This window comes from Macrobrachium rosenbergii, chromosome 25 (genome assembly GCF_040412425.1).
Source record: "Macrobrachium rosenbergii isolate ZJJX-2024 chromosome 25, ASM4041242v1, whole genome shotgun sequence".
NCBI lineage: Eukaryota > Metazoa > Arthropoda > Malacostraca > Decapoda > Palaemonidae > Macrobrachium > Macrobrachium rosenbergii.
In genome coordinates, this window is record NC_089765.1 from 49,645,409 (window position 1) to 49,665,102 (window position 19,694).

The 19,694-nt window shown below is 38.1% G+C and overlaps 1 protein-coding gene across 1 annotated transcript; it reads left to right on the top strand.

Annotated features, from left to right (window-relative positions):
* The first annotated feature begins 2,421 nt into the window (after positions 1–2,421).
* Positions 2,422–17,554, top strand: LOC136852260 (uncharacterized). Its single transcript, XM_067126714.1, has 8 exons — positions 2,422–2,821; positions 2,945–3,235; positions 3,491–3,705; positions 3,946–4,209; positions 4,353–4,402; positions 4,550–5,442; positions 6,041–6,201; positions 17,498–17,554. The coding sequence occupies exons 1-8, from the start codon at positions 2,422–2,424 to the stop codon at positions 17,552–17,554; spliced, it is 2,331 nt and encodes a 776-aa protein (XP_066982815.1).
* The last annotated feature ends 2,140 nt before the right edge of the window (positions 17,555–19,694 follow it).

The following is a 19,694-nucleotide window of genomic DNA, read 5'->3' on the forward strand; positions in this document are numbered from 1 at the left end:
CCAGCGACGGGCGAGGAATCAGGATATACTGACACATTATATATATGTTATCAACCCTGTTTCTTTCCTTCAAATATAAACTCTGCTTATGTTATTTCGTATATGTATAGTTATTTGTAGCAGGAACAAGTGGTTCTTCAAAAACAGTTATTAAATTATAAATTACCGAATATCAGGTATTAACGTAATTGTCATTAATTTTATTTTAGTCTCAGCCTTGTGATTTTCTTTAATTGTTGATTTATTTAAGGTTAAGTTTGGTTTTGCTTGTGACAAGGCTGTGTTGCTAAAGACATTTGGTGGCCTCCTCCCCGGCATTGGAGTGTGTAAAAAGTTTACTCCTAACTCCCTCTATTGTTTCTTTTTGATGTTGGTGAGAGCTGCTATGGACTCTGGAGTGTTGACTGGCAGTTTCGTCTCGTGTTTTTACGGTGGTCGTCCTTGGAAACAAAAGTTTTCTTCGGAGGGTATGATTCCTCCTCTAGTCAGTACGGGCCTGACTTGCATGCCTCCCACACATTTAAACTGCTTATTGGATCATCTGGATTACCTTTTGTGCTGTGGGCTCAGTTCCTGTGCCACCCACGGCTTTCTGAGCTATTGTAGCCTACCCTAGGCTAGTGTTTGTGCGAGGTGTGGACTTCCTGCGGGCTCAGGACGACGCAAGGAATTATTCCGGCCGAGTGGATGCAGGAAGGGCGCCTCTGCATCCTCCAGGACGTCTTCTTCGCCAGTGCGGCAGTTGTGGGGCATTGTGGCCCGAGGAGGAACGTAGGGAGTCTGTGAACAGGTATTGTCCTTTTGGTATTTATTTCAGGGTGTCACTACCAGTAGTATACCCCTGTTGCTACCTGTGCTCCAGAACTCCCTCCGATAGCTGTGGCCTGTTGAGTGACGCCGTCCCTGGTTGCTTGCTGTGAGACCGTGTCAGAGTTCCCCGGTGCTATGACTCTCAGCCTAGTACTATTAGACGCCAATAAGTGTGGGTGTAACCCTTTGTTCCCCCTATAAACTGTGAGGAGCTATTCCTTAGTTTTGGTATTTTTGAAGTTGATCATATAGAGAGCAATTTATTTGCCCCTATCCTAGGGTGTTGGTGTTTTTTTTTGTGTGTCTTATAGGCCTCATTATTATTATTATTACTATTATTATTATTGATGTTAAAGTTTAGTTTTATAATATTAGGTAGGAATTTAAGTGTTTTCTTTCTGTATGTCTCCTCCTTCCTTCCTAACCTTATTTAGTTATAGGTATGTTATTTGGGCCCTTATTTGATACTGTTTGTGCTATTTTTCTACTGTCTTAGGGATTTAGTTTTAGAGGTTAGGTAATCCTACTGGGTTTATTTAAGGACTGCATATTTTGTCCTGTGGTCACAAGGCTGACTGTTGTTTATTTTCTTGCTTTGTGTAATAAATATTGTTAAGTTTTCTCTCGTGTTTTCGTCTCCATTGACCTTTATTTATTGGACACTGTATTACTGCCCTCTCTTTACTGGTGCTTTAAGAACTTGCACTACGGCCCTCACAAGGGTCGTAATAATTGGCGACCGTGACAGGATAGAGAGCTCAGGGTGTTCAGTGATTGGGTCTGTGGAGCGGCACTCTAGTGAACGCTTCAATATTTGTCGCCTTTTTGAGTATTGTTGCTTCCCCCCCGAATTATTTAATTTTGCATCATGGAGGAATTTATTTTTGATCCGGCCGAGTTTTTGGGGTCGGCTGATTGTTTGAAGCATCTGCCAGTTTTGAATAAGAAACATTTAATAGAGTGTGCACGGTGGTTGGGTATTGTGGTGAAGTCTTCGGACTCGAAGAAGGAAGTTTTGTTGTTAGTCAGGAATAAGGTTAGTCAGGATATGGCTGAGGCAGAGCATTTGGTTAGCGATAGGGAGAGTGATTTAGGAAATGTTGGTGAAGGGAGTGTGGATGTGGATAGTGACAATGTGAGTGTGGCAGCTGGTCTAACCTTGTTTGAGGATCCTCCTCGTATCGGTACCCTGTATGAAGGTCCTGCAAACTTTCCCGAAGGTTTCCTTAAAGGTAGTGGGAATTTGTCTAATAATCCTTTATTGCCTCTTAATTCTGTACCGGTGGAACCTGTCCCCCTTTCTAATGTTTTGGGTGAATCTAAGGAGGACAGGGAATTTAAATTTATATTTAAACGCACAGAGTTGCGTAAGATTGAGTTTGAGGAAAACGAGAGGGCTAGGCGTCATGAGAGGGAGATGGTAAATCTAAATTTGGAAATGGCTAGGCTACAGAGAGCAAATATGGCTAGCTCACCAAAGTTAGAGGTTGAAGAGAAATTTAATTTAGGTGCAGCACTTAAATTAGTGCCTATGTTTGATGAGAAGAACGTCCCAGGAGTTCTTCAAGGCGTTTGAGCGATGTGGCTACCCGATTGTCTTGGCCCACAGAGATGTGGACAGTTCTTATCCAGTGTAGGTTGGTTGGCAAGGCAATTCGGGTATATAATGCCTTGGAGGAGGGAGTAGCTCAGGACTATCAAAAAGTTAAGAGCTTGGTTTTGAAAGCGTATGATCTGGTCCCTGAGGCCTATCGCCTCAGGTTTCGTAATTACACTAAACTCCCTGCACAGTCCTTTGTCGAGTTTGCCCGCATCAAGGAGGAACAGTTCGACGACTGGTTAAAGAGTCGACAGGTCGTCACTTTCGCGGCGTTACGTGAACTGCTGCTCCTTGAAGAATTTAAGAAAGCCTGTAGCAGGGAGTTGAGGGTTCACCCAGAGGAGGTGAAGGCTACTAAAGTGAGTAATGCCGCTCAGTTAGCGGATGAGTATGTGTTGACTCATTGGTCTGGTAGTGAAATTTCAATTATAAAATGTTGAATAACCCTTATATATCCCCCCAGTGGTGGTAGGAGAGGAGAAGCCTCTTTGTCGATTCCCCACCCTAAAAATGTTAACCCTAATTCTTTTTCAGGTGGTAGGGATATGGGTAGAGTCCAAGGAGAGTCTCCTCCCCCTAGAGTTTTTGTTAATAGGGGTTACCCTAATAAGGGTACTACCAGGTCTAATAATAATGGAAACAGAGGTTCAGGTCGTCGAGGAACTTGCTACTGGTGCAACAAACCAGGGCATTTCCAAAGCCAATGCAATACTCGTCGACGTTACCTGGAACGTAATGGTCAAAGTCCTGTGGCTGTAATTCCTGATAGGTCTAACGTAAATAGTAGTGCTGTAGACAGATCTGTAGTAGACAGTAGTAGTGTAGGTAGTAATGTCAAAGATGTTCCTAATGATCAATTGTGACTCGAGTTTGATAAATATGTATGGCCTGGAAAGTTGATTTGTGATGACTGTGTTGTCCAGGTTAAGTTTCTTAGGGACACCGGTTCTGCCCGGTCGTTGATTTTGAAGACTACTTTGAATGGTGGTACTAAGTATACTGGTAATTTTGTAGTGCTGGGAGGTTTCCCAGATTCAGTTGTGTCTGCTCCTTTGGTTAACGTCCACTTGTCTTTTCCAGGATATGATCAGATAACTGAGTTAGCTGTGGTGGATAGTCTGCCTATCCCTGGAATTGATGGTATCCTGGGGAACGATATGCTGGATAGTGAAGGTCGGGACCTGTTCCCTATATTGTCCGTTAATGCCAGTCCCGTGACTGTAACTACTCAGTCCGCAGCAAGAGCTGCTAATTTACTTGATGAAGATAATGATGATGACTTGATGTTAAGTAGTGTAAGTTAGATATAGAAAGGCCCGGGTCAGTAGAGAGTAGTGTAAGTGATGTAGTTAGACCTTTTAACTTTGATTGTGACAGAGCTGCTTTTATTAAAGCTCAGAAAGATTAATTTAATTTTGATTTGGGTGATGTCGAGGATCTGACTAAGCTAGGTTTGGTAATGTAAAAGGTCTTTTATACAGGTTTAGTCGTCCCATACTGATGATGTAAATAAAACTGGTGCCATGTGTTAACAGATCATAGTGCCGTCTCAGTTCAGAAAATCTGTGTTGGAATTAGCTCACACAAATTTCTTTTTAGGACATTTGGGCATGTTGAAAACTTTCCACAGTTTGGCTAGATATTTCTGGTGGCCTGGAATGAAACTGAGTGTGAAGCAGTTCATCAGAGAGTGCGAAACTTGTCAAGTCATGGGGAAGCCAACCAGGGTATTCCTAAAGCCCCCGTTGCATCCCTTACCTGCCATAGGCGAACCATTTTCAGAGTTGGTTATTGATGTGGTGGGTCCTTTACCCAAGACTAAAACTGGCTATGTATATTTACTAACCATCAAGGATAGAACCTCTCGTTTTCCTGAAGCTATACCTATGAGGCGTATTACTTCAAAGTTTGTTTTGAAAAGTTAATTGATTTCTTTTTCCAGGTATGGTCTCCCTCGTGTAATTCAGACCGACTGTGGGACGAATTTCACGAGTAAGGTATTTAGGGGTAAATGTGCTGAACTGGCCATTCAGCACATTACCAGCTGTATCTATATCATCCGGAGAGTCAAGGTTTAGTGGAAAGGTTTCATCAAACCCTCAAGTCTGTACTTAAGAAACATTGTTATGATTCTGGTAGCGAGTGGGACAAAGCCCTCCCTTTTGCCCTCTTCGCTATTAGAAATCACCCTAACTCTTCTACAGGTGTAGCTCCTTTCGAGTTGGTATTTGGGCACAAAGTTCAAGGACCGTTAGAAATTATGTTTGAGATGCTAAAATCCAACCAGAATGGGGAGGTAAAAGTTGGAGGGTTGGTGGAAGACTTAAGGTCTAGGATGTTGAATGCCTGGAAGTTTGCCAGGGAGAATTTGGAACAGTCTCAATCCCGAATGAAGGAAAAATTTGATAAAAAGGTTAAGGTTCATTCATTTGAACCTGGGGAATTAGTATTGGTATTGAGTATGGATCCGGACAGTTTTCTCGAGCCCAGGTATAAGGGTCCTTGGAAGGTTCTGAGGAATTTGTCTGATGTTAACTATGAGATTGAGGCTCCTGGTTCAAGCCGTAAATGTAGAATATTTCATATTAATCGTTTAAAGCCTTATGTTGGTAAGTGTGGTGATCCCTTAGCGATCGTGTATGAACCCGTGTCTGTGGTAGTTGATGTACCTCCGGAGGAGTCCGATGACTTAGTGTGTCAGGTTCCTTCGGATGCATTGGGGGAAAATATGCAAAATTTAGAACTGTTGAAAAGTAGTTTAGGACATTTAAATTCTAATCAAAGAGAAGAAGTGCTTAATTTAATCTATTCTTTTTCAGAAGTTTTTCAGGATGCCCCAGGGAGAACCCAGGTTTTGAGCCATGATGTTGATGTGGGTGATGCTTCCCCTGTAAAGCAGAGTCCTTACCGGCTGAACCCTGTAAAATTGGATTTGGTCAGTAAGGAGATCAACTACACGTTGAAGCATGACCTTATTCAGCCATCAGTGAGTCCCTGGAGTTCTCCTATAGTACTGGTAAAGAAGGCGGATGGTAAGTTCCACATGTGTGTGGATTATCGGAAGGTTAATACCCATACCAAAAATGATTCTTTTCCATTACCTCGTATTGATGATTGTGAGGGCCGTAGTGCAAGTTCTTAAAGCACCAGTAAAGAGAGGGCAGTAATACAGTGTCCAATAAATAAAGGTCAATGGAGACGAAAACACGAGAGAAAACTTAACAATATTTATTACACAAAGCAAGAAAATAAACAACAGTCAGCCTTGTGACCACAGGACAAAATATGCAGTCCTTAAATAAATCCAGTAGGATTACCTAACCTCTAAAACTAAATCCCTAAGACAGTAGAAAAATAGCACAAACAGTATCAAATAAGGGCCCAAATAACATACCTATAACTAAATAAGGTTAGGAAGGAAGGAGGAGACATACAGAAAGAAAACACTTAAATTCCTACCTAATATTATAAAACTAAACTTTAACATTAATAATAATAATAGTAATAATAGTAATAATAATAATAATGAGGCCTATAAGACACACAAAAAAAACACCAACACCCCTAGGAAAAAATAAATTGTTCTCTAAATGAGACAACTTCAAAATACCAAAACTAAGCTCCTCACAGTTTATAGGGGGAACAAAGGGTTACACCCACACTTATTGGCGTCTAATGGTGCTAGGCTGAGGGTCATAGCACCGGGGAACTCTGACACGGTCTCACAGCAAGCAACCAGGGACGGCGTCACTCAACAGGCCACAGCTATCGGAGGGAGTTCTGGAGCACAGGTAGCAACAGGGGTATACTACTGGTAGTGACACCCTGAAATAAATACCAAAAGGACAATACCTGTTCACAGACTCCCTACGTTCCTCCTCGGGCCACAATGCCCCCACAACTGCCGCACTGGCGAAGAAGACGTCCTGGAGGATGCAGAGGCGCCCTTCCTGCGTCCACTCGGCCGGGAATAATTCCTGTGCGTCGTCCTGAGCCCGCAGGAAGTCCACACCTCGCACAAACACTAGCCTAGGGTAGGCTACAATAGCTCAGAAAGCCGTGGGTGGCACAGGAACTGAGCCCACAGCACAAAAGGTAATCCAGATGATCCAATAAGCAGCTTAAATGTGTGGGAGGCATGCAAGTCAGGCCCGTACTGACTAGAGGAGGAATCATACCCTCCGAAGAAAACTTTTGTCTCCAAGGACGACCACCGTAAAAACACGAGACGAAACTGCCAGTCAACACTCCAGAGTCCATGGCAGCTCTCACCAACATCAAAAAGAAACAATAGAGGGAGTTAGGAGTAAACTTTTTACACACTCCAATGCCGGGGAGGAGGCCACCAAATGTCTTTAGCAACACAGCCTTGTCACAAGCAAAACCAAACTTAACCTTAAATAAATCAACAATTAAAGAAAATCACAAGGCTGAGACTAAAATAAAATTAATGACAATTACGTTAATACCTGATACCTTCCTTCCCGAAGAAAAAAAAAATTTTTGAACAATAAAGTAACATAATTGAAAAAATTTTTTTAAAATAGAAGACCTGTAAAAGAGCACATTAAAACTATTTATTAATTGGATTCAAAGAGGTCATAACAAAATGACAAAAACCTGAAACAGAATGACAGTTAATCTCATTTCCATAATATAAATATATATATATTTCCATAATATACAAAACCAAATATATATATATATATATATATATATACCAGATGCAACTCAAACCAACATGGGCAAAAACCACCACAGCAAAGAAAACCTTAAAGACAAGGAAACAAACCTATCTAGCTAAACCTAAATAAAGCTCAGACACACAGTCACACACCTTAACCTACCACACACCCACAGCACCACTCCAGATGTCATAGTATAACACCATTACAAAGAAACTACCAACAGGACAGAATCCACATGAGATAAAAAATACCAATCACATACAGAACTCACAAGCAACTGGCATGGTCGCCAACAAGACTTAAGTTATGTTTCAAAAGAAAAACTTACCAAACTTAACCTATTAAACTTAAACTAAGAAAACGCACAAGAACAAACGAAATCATACTACACCGAATAATTTTTTCATACAACCAAACTTGAGAAACGAGCAGGGCGGCGCATGAGGAGGGGTAGGCAAAACATGCTTAAGTAGTCCTGGATAGGGCATCAGGAATCTTATTTTCCGAGCCTTTCACGTGCTTAATAATCAAATTAAATTCTTGTAGAAAAAGCGCCCATGGCAAAATCCTCTGGTTGGCTCCTTTCATCCGTTCGATGAACACCAGCAGGTTGTGATCTGTCCAGATTTCCACGGGAAAAGAAAAATTTGTTACATAAGGTTTAAAGTGAGTCAAAGATCGAACCAAGGAGAGAGCTTCTTTTTCAATTGTTGAGTACCGCCTTTCAGCTGCCAGCAACTTCTTGCTGAAGTAAGATACTGGATGAACTTCACCGCTTTCCTTCCTTTGGAAAAGAACGCCTCCTATACCAACGTCACTAGCGTCCACGGTGATGATAAATGGCCTATGAAAATCCGGGGAAGTTAAAATAGGATTAGTTATCAATATTGATTTAAGTTGGTTAAAATCTTTTTCACACTGATCAGACCATGAGAGTTTTCGGCCTTTCTCTAACAAACTAGTGAGAGGTTGAGCGAGATCTGCATAATTACATTACAAACCGGGCGATAGTACCCAGTCATACCAAGTACTCTCCTCACTTCTCTGACATTACTCGGCCTGTTCAAGTTAATGATCGCCTCGAGGTTGGCTTGTTTAGGAGCCACTTGACCCAAACCAACCTCGTGACCTAAATAACAAACCTTGGCCTGCCCTACTTCACACTTACTAAATTAACTACAAGCCCAGCACACCTTAGAGCTTCAAAAACCTTACGAAGCCTTACCATATGGGTGTTCCAGTCATTACTATAAACAACCAAATCATCAATATAAATTTCTGTTCCTCCCAGACCACAAATGACCCTATTCATTAATCTCTGAAAAGTGCATGCAGCATTCTTCATGCCAAAGGGCATAACCTTACATTCATAAAGCCCGAAAGGAGTAACAAATGCAGATATCTCACGAGCACGATCGGACAATGGAACCTGCCAGTACCCTTTCAACAGATCCAATTTAGTAATAAACTTGGCAGACCTGATCCGATCCAGACAATCATCAATACGAGGTAATGGAAAAGAATAATTTTTGGTATGGGAAAATGATTAATTGTTCCCAGTTTCTTCTTTATTTGCACTTCTTGTCTTACAGTTCCACCTATAGTTTCGTAACTGTTTCTTAATGGTTCGAGACTTTAAAATAATGGTTTCGAGACTTTAAAAATAATGGTTTCGAGAGACTAAACGAATTAGCTTAAGGGTACTAAGAGTCAAACTTTGCACTAACACACTTCTTCTCTTTCTGTCTTTTCTGCTTCCCCTCACTTCGGAAAAGTTCTCTCTCTCTATCTTCCCACTCTGCTTAGACTCTGCTCTTTTCTACCCTGATTCCCCTTTCGACTCTCTCTGACTTTTCTCTCTGTCTCCTTTCCTGTATGCCTGTCCTTATATCTCCCATTTTCCCTTGTGTCAACCATGACGTCATATTCTGGGCAGGTACTGCTTTCCTGAGGCACCTCCTCCACTTGCTTCATTCCAACTTTTGGAGGTGTGTTTTAAGGAATTCCTGTTGATTATTGGGTATTTACTCCTTGTAGGACGTCTCTAGGTCTCTGGCACTGATGGCATTTGATTGGCCAAAACATCTAGGCTTGACCTGTGGGCGTGGCTTATTTCCTTGGGCTCTCCTTCGAAGTCAAGGGGGGTGAGGGTGTTTTCCCACACTCTACTAACCTTCGCAGGACCCTCGTGGATTTCGAAGGCACGGCCAGATGCAATTTCTCTTAGCACCTCGTTAGTGCTGGTGTGTCCTTGAAGATATGGTTGGCGACTTGTTGTGACAGGCTGGGAGATTTATGAGTTTATGGTCCTTTCGTACTGACCCAAAACGGAAATAGGATATTTCCACTTCGAAAAAATATGTTTTTCTCTATTCTCTCGATACAGTCTCGGCCATGCTACCTAACTGTCTCCTGACAGTTTTCTAAATAAACAAAACAGTATGGACTATGAGGGCTCCTAACAATATGCACGTTTTGTATGACAAATTCCTTCTATGAATCTGGCTTTAAGTATTAAAACAATCGTAAATGATATATAAAAGAGCAAAAAAACATTAGCAATTATCTATCCAAGTTACATTTGGATTTACTCAGCCCTCATATCTAGCTGCCTAACAGGTGGATTTTAAATTCTAAAAAGTAATCAATCTGTACAATCATAAGGCGGCAATCTTCATTTCTTGGCCGTTCTTCATGGATTTCTTGTTGGGCTCGCTGCTACAAATGAATGATAATGTCCTTACTTGTATCTTGGGTGTATTCAAACATTGTGTAACTAACATGTGTAACTTACTTGTGTACATGTTGCTTGACCTTATCAATGCAAGTATAGACTTCTCTTTGCATAGGAAACTTCTACATTTTAATGACTAACTCAAAAGTATGACTGGCAACTTGGGTCGGGAAAACAAAGTAGTACTTATGAATATTTTTGTGACTGGCAAAACAAATCGGTAAGCTTTTGCTATTTAAAGTATCTCTAAGAAACAAAGATCGTAAACGTGTTAGTTCTATGGGAAAATAAGTAATTACTATTTCTACTTCTATTGTTAGTATAATTCATGCACTCGTTTCAATGTTGACATGTTATGGGTTATGCCAAGACTTCTCCTTGATGAGGTATCCTTAAAGTACTCACAAATCTTTCAAACTGTATTTCTCATTTCTTTACCTTTTACTTCTATGATTAGTACACTGATATAAATATTCGTGATTTGAAAACAAGATTCTCGTTGAAATCATTTAAAAACCTGTCTTAGACTTCTACCTCATTCTTCTATTAGTGATAGTGGGTTGCAAATCCCTAAAGATGACTGTTAACCCTTCTGACTTTAATACGTTACATTTCAGAAATTTTACTTTACTTTCTTGCTTCCTAAGTAATTCCCCTCAGTTAAAGAAAAAGTAAATTCTTTTGTTACAAGACCAACTAATTAAAGTAAGCATTGCAACATTATAAGAAAATAGTTTCATTACTAAGTCAACCAATGAAGGCAAACTCAGCAACAAAGAAATCAAATACAGGGAATAATAGGATGAATTGATGGGTTCGTTCTTATCATTATTACTGAAATGTGACTCTTCTATTTCTTAGGTTATATCTGGTTTTTCTTCTGAAGTAGCTTCTTCTAATTCTTCAGTCAGCTCTGCCTCTTTAACTTCTTTTGTTCTCTTGACTTTATCTTTATTTATCCAAAATCCTTCTTCTTCTAATGATTCAGCATATGTGGAAGGTATTACTTCATTCACCTTTTTCACTTTCACCTTAGTCTCTTGCACATCTATGACCTTGTATGGCCCTGTGAATTTAGTGGCTAACTTGTAATTAATTCTACTTCTTACTTCCTTCTTGAGGTAAACTTCATCGCCTATCTTGTAATCTACTGGCCTTAATCCTTCTTGATACCTGTCTATCATATTCTTCTGAGCTTCCTCTAAATTCTTGTGTAATTGCTTATGAATTACCTTGAAATTCCCAATTCTTATTTTCATAATGTCTTCAGAGTAATTAGGCTGTATTGGCTGATTTAGCCACGCATATGGTAATCTTGGTTCATATCCCATTAAAGCTTTTATGGGTGTTGCTTGAGTACTTGTACATGATACTTAGCGTTTAGTGATAATTGGACTAAAGGTAAATTGACGTCCCAATCAGGATCCTGTCCTACTGTATGCCTTAATGCATCTAGAACCTTTCTGTTATTTCTTTCTGCTAAGCCATTACTAGCTGGATGATACGGTTGTATCGTTACCTTTTCTACCTTGAATGCATCGCAAATTTCTTGAACCAATGAGTTATTGAACTCGGTGCCATTATCAGATATAATGAGTTGTGGGGCAGAATACCTACAAAATACCTTATCAAAGAGAGCGATTGCACACTTATTAGCTCCCTTACTAGTTAATGGTATTAACTCTGTATATCTAGTGAATGCGTCAATACACACTAATATATTTCTATTCCCCTTACTCGTGGTGTAAAGATTAGTGATTAGATCTATGGCTACTCTTTCAAATGGAGTCTGCGGATATTTCCCTAGAGGTACTTCCTTATCTGTTCTTCCCTTGTAACTTGTAAGTATTGCAGCTCTTCACGTAAATACTAACATCCTTGTAAATTCCTTTCCAATGAAACGATCTTTTAACTAGTCTAACTGTCTCATCCCTTCCTGGGTGAGCTCTCATGTCATCGTCATGCATTAACTCAATGACTTTATTTCTTAGGCTCCTTGGTACTATTCTTTTATGGAGTACTCCTAGTAATTGATCAAACGGGTCACACTCGTGACACATCCAAACTAGTACGTCGTCTATGACGTTTACCGCGTCTATGGGGCATCCAATTCTGTTACTTAGTTCTGCTCGTTCTTTTTGACTAAATTCTCTTTTATTTTCTACAAAATCGAAGATCTCCTTTAAATCTTCATCACTTTTTTGTTCACTTATGAAATTTTGTCTGGAAAGTTCTTCTGTGTAATGCATGGTAAATACATTGCTTATGAATTCGGCCTGTTCTGCTTCGTGACCTATCATGTTCATACTATCACTTTGGTTACTATGCCTTGATAAGGCGTCTGCCACTTTATTGGCCTTCCCTGGAACATATTTCAACTCTATGTCATCGTCTTGGGCTGTCATAAACCAACGAGCTCTACGTCCGGAAAAATTCGGATTCTTTATAAGCATTTCTGCTGCGGCGGAATGATCAGTGAATACAGTTATCTTGTACCCGAATATAATATACCTGAAGTGTTTTAAAGCATCTATTATGGCTAAAGACTCTAGGTCTGTTACTGAGTAGTTTACTTCTGTGGGCTTTAGCTTTCTACTGTAATATGCTATAGCATTATATTTGTTATCATGTCTTTGCATTAAGCATGCTCCTATACCAGTGTGACTTGCATCTGTAGCTAAAAAGAATTCTTTACTGAAATCTGGGAAACTAAGTACGGGAGAGTTAACCTTTCCTTTAGTTCATCAAATGCTTCTTGTTGCCTTGTTTTCCATACAAATGACACGTCTTCCTTTAATAACTCCGTCAGCGGAGCGGATATTGTTGCAAAATTCTTTATGTACTTGTGGTAAAAACCTGCTAATCCCAAAAATGACTTCACATCCTTCTTACATTGAGGTGTAGGATACTCTTTGATTGACTTAATCTTTAAGTCGTTTACTTCCACACCCTTTTCACTTAGTGTGTGTCCCAGGTAGTGTATTTTCCTTCTGAGGAAATTGCACTTCTTTAACTTCAATTTAAGTTTCGCCTTCCTCAGTCTCTTTAGTACTTCTCTTACCAGTTTTATGTGTTCTTCAATTGTATCTGTTGCTATTATCAAATTGTCTATATAGCAATGTACATCCTCGCCTAATAAATCACCTAAAATCTTATCCATTAATCTCACAAAGGTTACTGTGCTTGACTTCAGACCAAAAGTCATTCTCACATATTGATATCTACCGTTGCTTGTACTAAAGGCAGTTAATGGTTTACTTTCCTCGTCCAAAGGAATATGTAAAAATCCTTGCAACAAATCTATTGTGGTAAAGTATTTCTTGGATCCGATCGTTGTGATAAGATCTCTCATAGACGGCATTGGATACGGATCATTTTCGGTTATCTTGTTTAACCTTCTGAAATCTACCACTACTCGTAGGTTTTATCCTTTTTTGGAACTAGCAAAAGTGGGAAAGACCATGGAGATTTTGATGGTTCTATTATTCCTTGTCTATCCATTTTTTGTACTTCTCTTTCAATGATCTCCTTCTGGGAATGGGCTACTCTATAGGCTGGTATGTAGATTGGCTTTGTGTTTTGTGGAATGTCTATTCTATGCGTTATTTCACCTGTGTTACCTAGTGTATCGCCCTCCATAGCGACTATGTCTTGGTATTCACTTAGCAAATCTATGAGTTTCTCTCTAGCACAATCTTCTTTAATATCTTTCAAGTGAGACCCTATCTTAGCTCTTCTCAGTTTTATGTCCTGGGCTAAATTTTCACCTTCTTTATTGATTGGTGCTACTGTTTCCTTTCTCTACAACTTGAATGGGAATGCTGTATACCTCTGCTAAACCTAATTCTGTTCCCTGTGTTAGCCTAACCTTTCCTCCTCTGTTATTCATAACCTGCAAAGCTATTTTACCCTGCCTGACTTCATGTAGACTAGAAGAGTAATGTACCCCCTTTACTTGCGCTTCTTCAGTAAGCGTGAGAATTTCCTTCCTTCAAAAAATTGATTTACTGTACATTCTATCCATGCGCTCTCTCCAGGTTTAAGTCTTAACTCCTGTCTAATTTCAAGTAAGTTTCTTGGTTGGATTCTAAGTGAGTATTTATCTGTCGAGAGCTTGTGCTGTATACTGAATATCTTCCCTCAGTCGTGTCTTTCTTTAGAATACTTCTCAATGAAGAGTGCTCTCGAGTCAGGGTTCTTCCTGTTAATTTACATAGAGGTATTCTAGAAATTTCATGACCCCTTCTAATCACTAATTGCTCTCTAGGTGCATTAATGCTGATCCCTTCTCTAGCCATAGTTGGATAACCAATTAGCAAATGTGCAAACCCTAACTGTATATCTCTTACTACTAGAACCTTCTCCTTTAGTGAAATTCTTCCTAGCTTAAAAGGAAAATCTATTTGTCCTACTATTCTGATATTATTACCCTGAACGTCTGTGATTCTGCAGTCTACTGCTGGGTTCAAACTTAAGTGAGAAAAATACATCTGATACACCTTTTCTGACATTATATTCTTAGGACTTCCTGTATCAAAGAATGTGGCAATAGGTTTCTCTAAACCAACATGTGCGGGAAATACTGGTCTATAATTATATTCATTCCCTATATTAACTTTGCTAACCTGTCTAGTTTGGCTTAGGTTTTGCAATCTGGTCCTTCCCTCTATTATGAAGGAAGACCCATTATACCACTGGAGTGAAAATTTACCATTGTGTCATCTGATATACTCGCAGTTTGGTTAGTATCTTGATACCTATTTGGGTTTGAACCCCTATTCCTTCTAGCTTGTGGAGACTGACTACGGTCTCTACCTCTGCCTCTTGACTGAGATCTATATCTAGGTGGTGAAGCAGGTCTATTTCTGCAATCTCGAGCGCTATGCCCGGCTCTCTTATGGAAAGGGCAGTAAGCTATCCCTCGACAGTCACTGGCATAATGTCCCTTCTTCTGAAAGTTATAACACATGACTGTTGAAAATCCCCTGAGTTGTATTACCTAACGTCCTAATTCTGATTCTATCTGAATTCCTAAAACTATTTTGTCCTCTTTCTTCTTGTCCTATGGTGACTAAAGGTCTGTATACGGGGTTCCTTTGTGATTTCTACCTAAGATTCTTTGCTACTTCCTCTTCGATCTCAGCTATGTCATCTGAAGTCTCCCATTTTCGGGTCATCCTTCCAATAGCTTCGGCTGGCAAACTTCCAATCAGCAATGCTAACCTAATAATGGTTTTGACATCAGCTACTGACATTTTATCTGTCTCTGCCCATTTAGTGGATGTAACTAAATGACCCCATTCATTCATATTGTTATATAGCTGGGAACTCATCCCTTGGTTGCTTCTTTTATCTGCCTTATAACAGTGAGCTATCCTTGCAAGGCTGATAACGGGATCTGTTTCGCCTACTGTGGAATATACCTTCCTAAAAAGCTGTTTCATTTCTTCCCAATTCTTAAGTCTTTGATATGTCTCGGAATGGACATATCGTTCTAAGTCTCCCCCTGCTTCCAGATCCAGATAACTCTTCGCTTCACTGAGTTTTTTGCTGTCGGTGCCTATTATGTTATTAAGATGTATGCCTACCTGCTCTATCCAGTTTTCTAAGTTACAGGCACCCTGACCTTCTTTCCTTCCGCAAAATTTGGCTATATGGTTAATTGCATGTCTTTTATGTGTACCTACAGCTGCAGAGACTGGGCTAGTTGACTATGTTCCCCTATCCATAGTTAAATTATTGGTTTGACTTCTTGTGTAAACAGGAATTCTTACACTATTAGTTTATGCCGATCTCCTCCTGGGCATTTATTCACTAATGACAAACACTTTCTTAACCACTGAGTATAATGGCAGTAATAACAAAGCAAATAAAGTCAACCAGTTCTTAAAATCACAAAAAAATTCACAAAAGATCATAAACCCTTCTATCTTACCTAAAGTAAAGTTAATCAATCACTAAAATTTCCCCGAAATTCTAAATTACCGATTGGCGGTGTTAAACAAAGAAAAAAAAATCCCTTAACTTCCAATTATCCTTGACAGTGCTGGTAAAACAAATAAATAAATTATCACTCGCTTCAAAAAAAATTAAAGAAAAAATAATCTTCAAAAAACTTATGATTCTGAACACCTTTAAGCGAACAAAAAACAAGTTGAGATTTCTCGATCGAAAAATATATAAATTTCAGCTAATGAATGTTAAATAAGAAATTAAATGCTTAAAATAACCGTAGAATGACACAAATAAAATACAGAAACTATGGGTTAGTCATGCCAAACGTTAAATAAATTTTAGTAATACCAAATGTTGGATAAAATTTAGTAAAAAGATCGATAGGTGCTTAGTTAAAGAAAGAGAAAAAGAAAAAAAAACTCTTGTTGCCAAGTCTATTTAATTTACGTATGAGTTTTGTGTTTTCAAATGAATATCAATACAAGTGTTCTTAGTCGACTTAATTTTGTGTGCTTCTAACTCAAAGAAAAAAATTTTCTACGTGTGTGTGTGTGTGACCGTAAGGACATTCTTACTGTGTGTCGTTTTTTTCTCTCGTCTTTCTGCGCGTATTCTCTCGGCAGCATGATTTTGTTATTCGTAGGCTTTCGTCCAAGGGTTGGGTTGTTTGTTCGTCTTCTTCTTCGCCTTCTTCTTCAGCGTCCTTCCGTCACTGCGCCTTAGCTGGGGATCTTGCCCTCACTAGGTCACGGGAATCATCGTGGTGGCGACAGGAAAAGGGCCTCTCTCTCTGCGGCGTAGTCTTCTGCTTTGTCGTAGCATTGTGTGTGTTTGTGTGGGGCATGTTTCATTTCTTCTTTGCAGAGTGGCGTATGTTATGTTTTGTCTTTGGTGTTTTTCTTTGATCACTTGTTTATTCTATTTTCAATTGTTTATCTCACTTCACTGTTTCGCCAACTGTTCGTGATCACTACCTGTACACCGCGGTTATCTCACTTAGCTGTTGCTATCCCACCGATCGCCACCAGCTGCAGCTTTTTTTATCCCACTTAACTCTTGACCATCAGCTGTTGTCGGACCCTGTTTCTTTCCTTCAAAGGGCCCAACACTAATGGTAGCGCGTCCGGGGTCGTGGCGTGGAATTATTGTAAGTAGGAACAAGTGGCTCTTTAAAAACAGTTATTAAATTATAAATTACTGAGGTTAAAGGGAAAATGATTAATTTTTCCCGTTTCTTCTTTATTTGTGATTTTTGTCTTGCAGTTCCACCTATAGTTTCTTAACTGTTTCTTAATGGTTCGAGACTTTAAAATAATGGTTTCAAGACTTTAAAATAATGGTTTCGAGAGACTTTAAACGAATTAGAGACTTTAAAATAATGGTACTAAGAGTCAACTCTTTCTTCACTAACACACTTCTTCTCTTTCTGTCTTTTCTGCTTCCCTCACTTCGAAAAAGTTCTCTCTCTATCTTCCCACTCTGCTTAGACTCTGCTCTTTTCTCTCTGTCCCTCTTTCTCTCCTGACTTTTCTCTCTGTCCCTTTCCTGTATGCCTGTCCTTATATCTCCCATTTTCCCTTGTGTCAACCATGACGTCATATTCTGGGCAGGTACTGCTTTTCTGAGGCACCTCCTCCACTTGCTTCATTCCAACTTTGGAGGTGTGTTTTAAGGAATTCCTGTTGATTATTGGGTATTTACTCCTTGTAGGACGTCTCTAGGTCTCTGGCACTGATGGCATTTGATTGGCAAAACATCCAGGCTTGACCTGTGGGCGTGGCTTATTTCCTTGGGCTATCCTTCGAAGTCAAGGGGGTGAGGGTGTTTTCCCACACTCTGTTAACCATAAGGTTCCTTCGCAGGACCCTCGTGGATTTCAAGGGCACGGCCAGATGCAATTTCTCTTAGCGCCTCGTTAGTGCTGGTGTGTTCTTCAAGATATGGTTGGCGACTTGTTTTGACAGGCTGGGAGATTTATGAGTTATGGTCCTTTTGTACTAACCCAAAATGGAAATAGGATATTTCCACTTCGAAAAATATGTTTTTCTCTATTTTCTGATAAAGTTATATATATATATATATATATATATATATATATATATATATATATATATATATATATATATATATATATATATATATATATATATATATATATATATATATATATATATATATATATATATATATATATATATATATATATATATATATATATATATATATATATATATATATATATATATATATATTATATATATATATATATATATATATATATATATAGATATATATATATATATATATATATATATATATATATATATATATATATATATATATATTATATATATATATATATATATATATATATATATATATATATATATATATATATATATATATATATATATATATATATATATATATATATATATATATATATATATATATATATATATATATATATATATATATATATATATATATATATACCATATATATATATATATATATATATATATATATAGATATATAGAGACAAGAGAGAACCATATGAAGTTAAAAATAAATAAAAGGAATGAAACTACCAAAAATTGGATCATCCCTTGAAAGGGAATCAGTTGCATGAAAGCACATGAAAACATGCAATGAATCAGCAATTATGGTCTTGTTAACTTGATTATAGCGTGTTTCCCATAAACCTGATAAACTTCCAAGAAACCCAATAGTGCTATAAGATATCTGACAATACATAACTTATTTTTATTATCCTCCTTAGATAATATATAAAATATAGCTACTGAGAATGGCTGTTTATCCTTCTGTCCGTGTCTCAGATAAAATTTACTTGATATGATTTCAGATACTGCAATTGGTATATGATCATATATATATCATCAAAGATACCAAATTGCAGCCCTCTAGCCTATCACAAGGTTTTTTATTTTATTTGCTGATTATATTATCCATATATCGTATGCCTGGCACCGTTATAGGTACCAAGCAGATAAATACTATATATGAAGTTTCATGGACGGCGGCTGAGAGTTTCATTATCTATGATTTTACTAAAAATTATACGATATATGAAAAAATATATCATTGCGCGAAGAAACTGAATTGGATATAAATTTTTTACTTGTTTTATAAAATAACGGTAGATGTGATAAATAGTATATAATGGGTTACAATTACGTCACTTTGTTAAAAAATGGCAGAGGTTGGATATCGCTCTCCAAACACAAAACACCTGAGTTTTCCCACGGTGAGTTGATAATGTTATTCAAATATACCTCTTTGGCATAATTAATTAGCATACTATAAGTCCTGATTCCTACAGCTGTAACATAATTCGATCCCAGCTACTTATTATCAACAAACCCACAACATATATGAAAATATATTATTTCCGATATATATATATGATATATATACGTTTGTATATATATATTGTATATAATCACGGTATGTGATAAATAGTCATATATATATATAAAATACACACGGTAAACATGGCATAGGTGGGGTGGATATCGTATGAGAACTAAAACACCTGAGTTTTTGAGTTGATCGGGATATGTTATTCATCTAATACACTATTTACAGACACTAACTAGAAATGCGTAAAAATCTGAAGTATGGTTTCCAGTAAGAAACTGGTTAGATAGAGACGGTGGACGTATATCAACTTAAAAAGATAGGGAATACACGTATATATAAATATAAAAATCTTGATGTTATGAATTCATATAAAAGATAATAAGAGCTAAAAATAATTAACGTTTGTAGCTGATTCAAAGAGAATACGGTGATACATAAATATTTATAATATCAGTAAGTTGTTCATCATTACATATGCTGTCCAAGATATTTTCTAAACTTATATATATAGGTATGGATATAT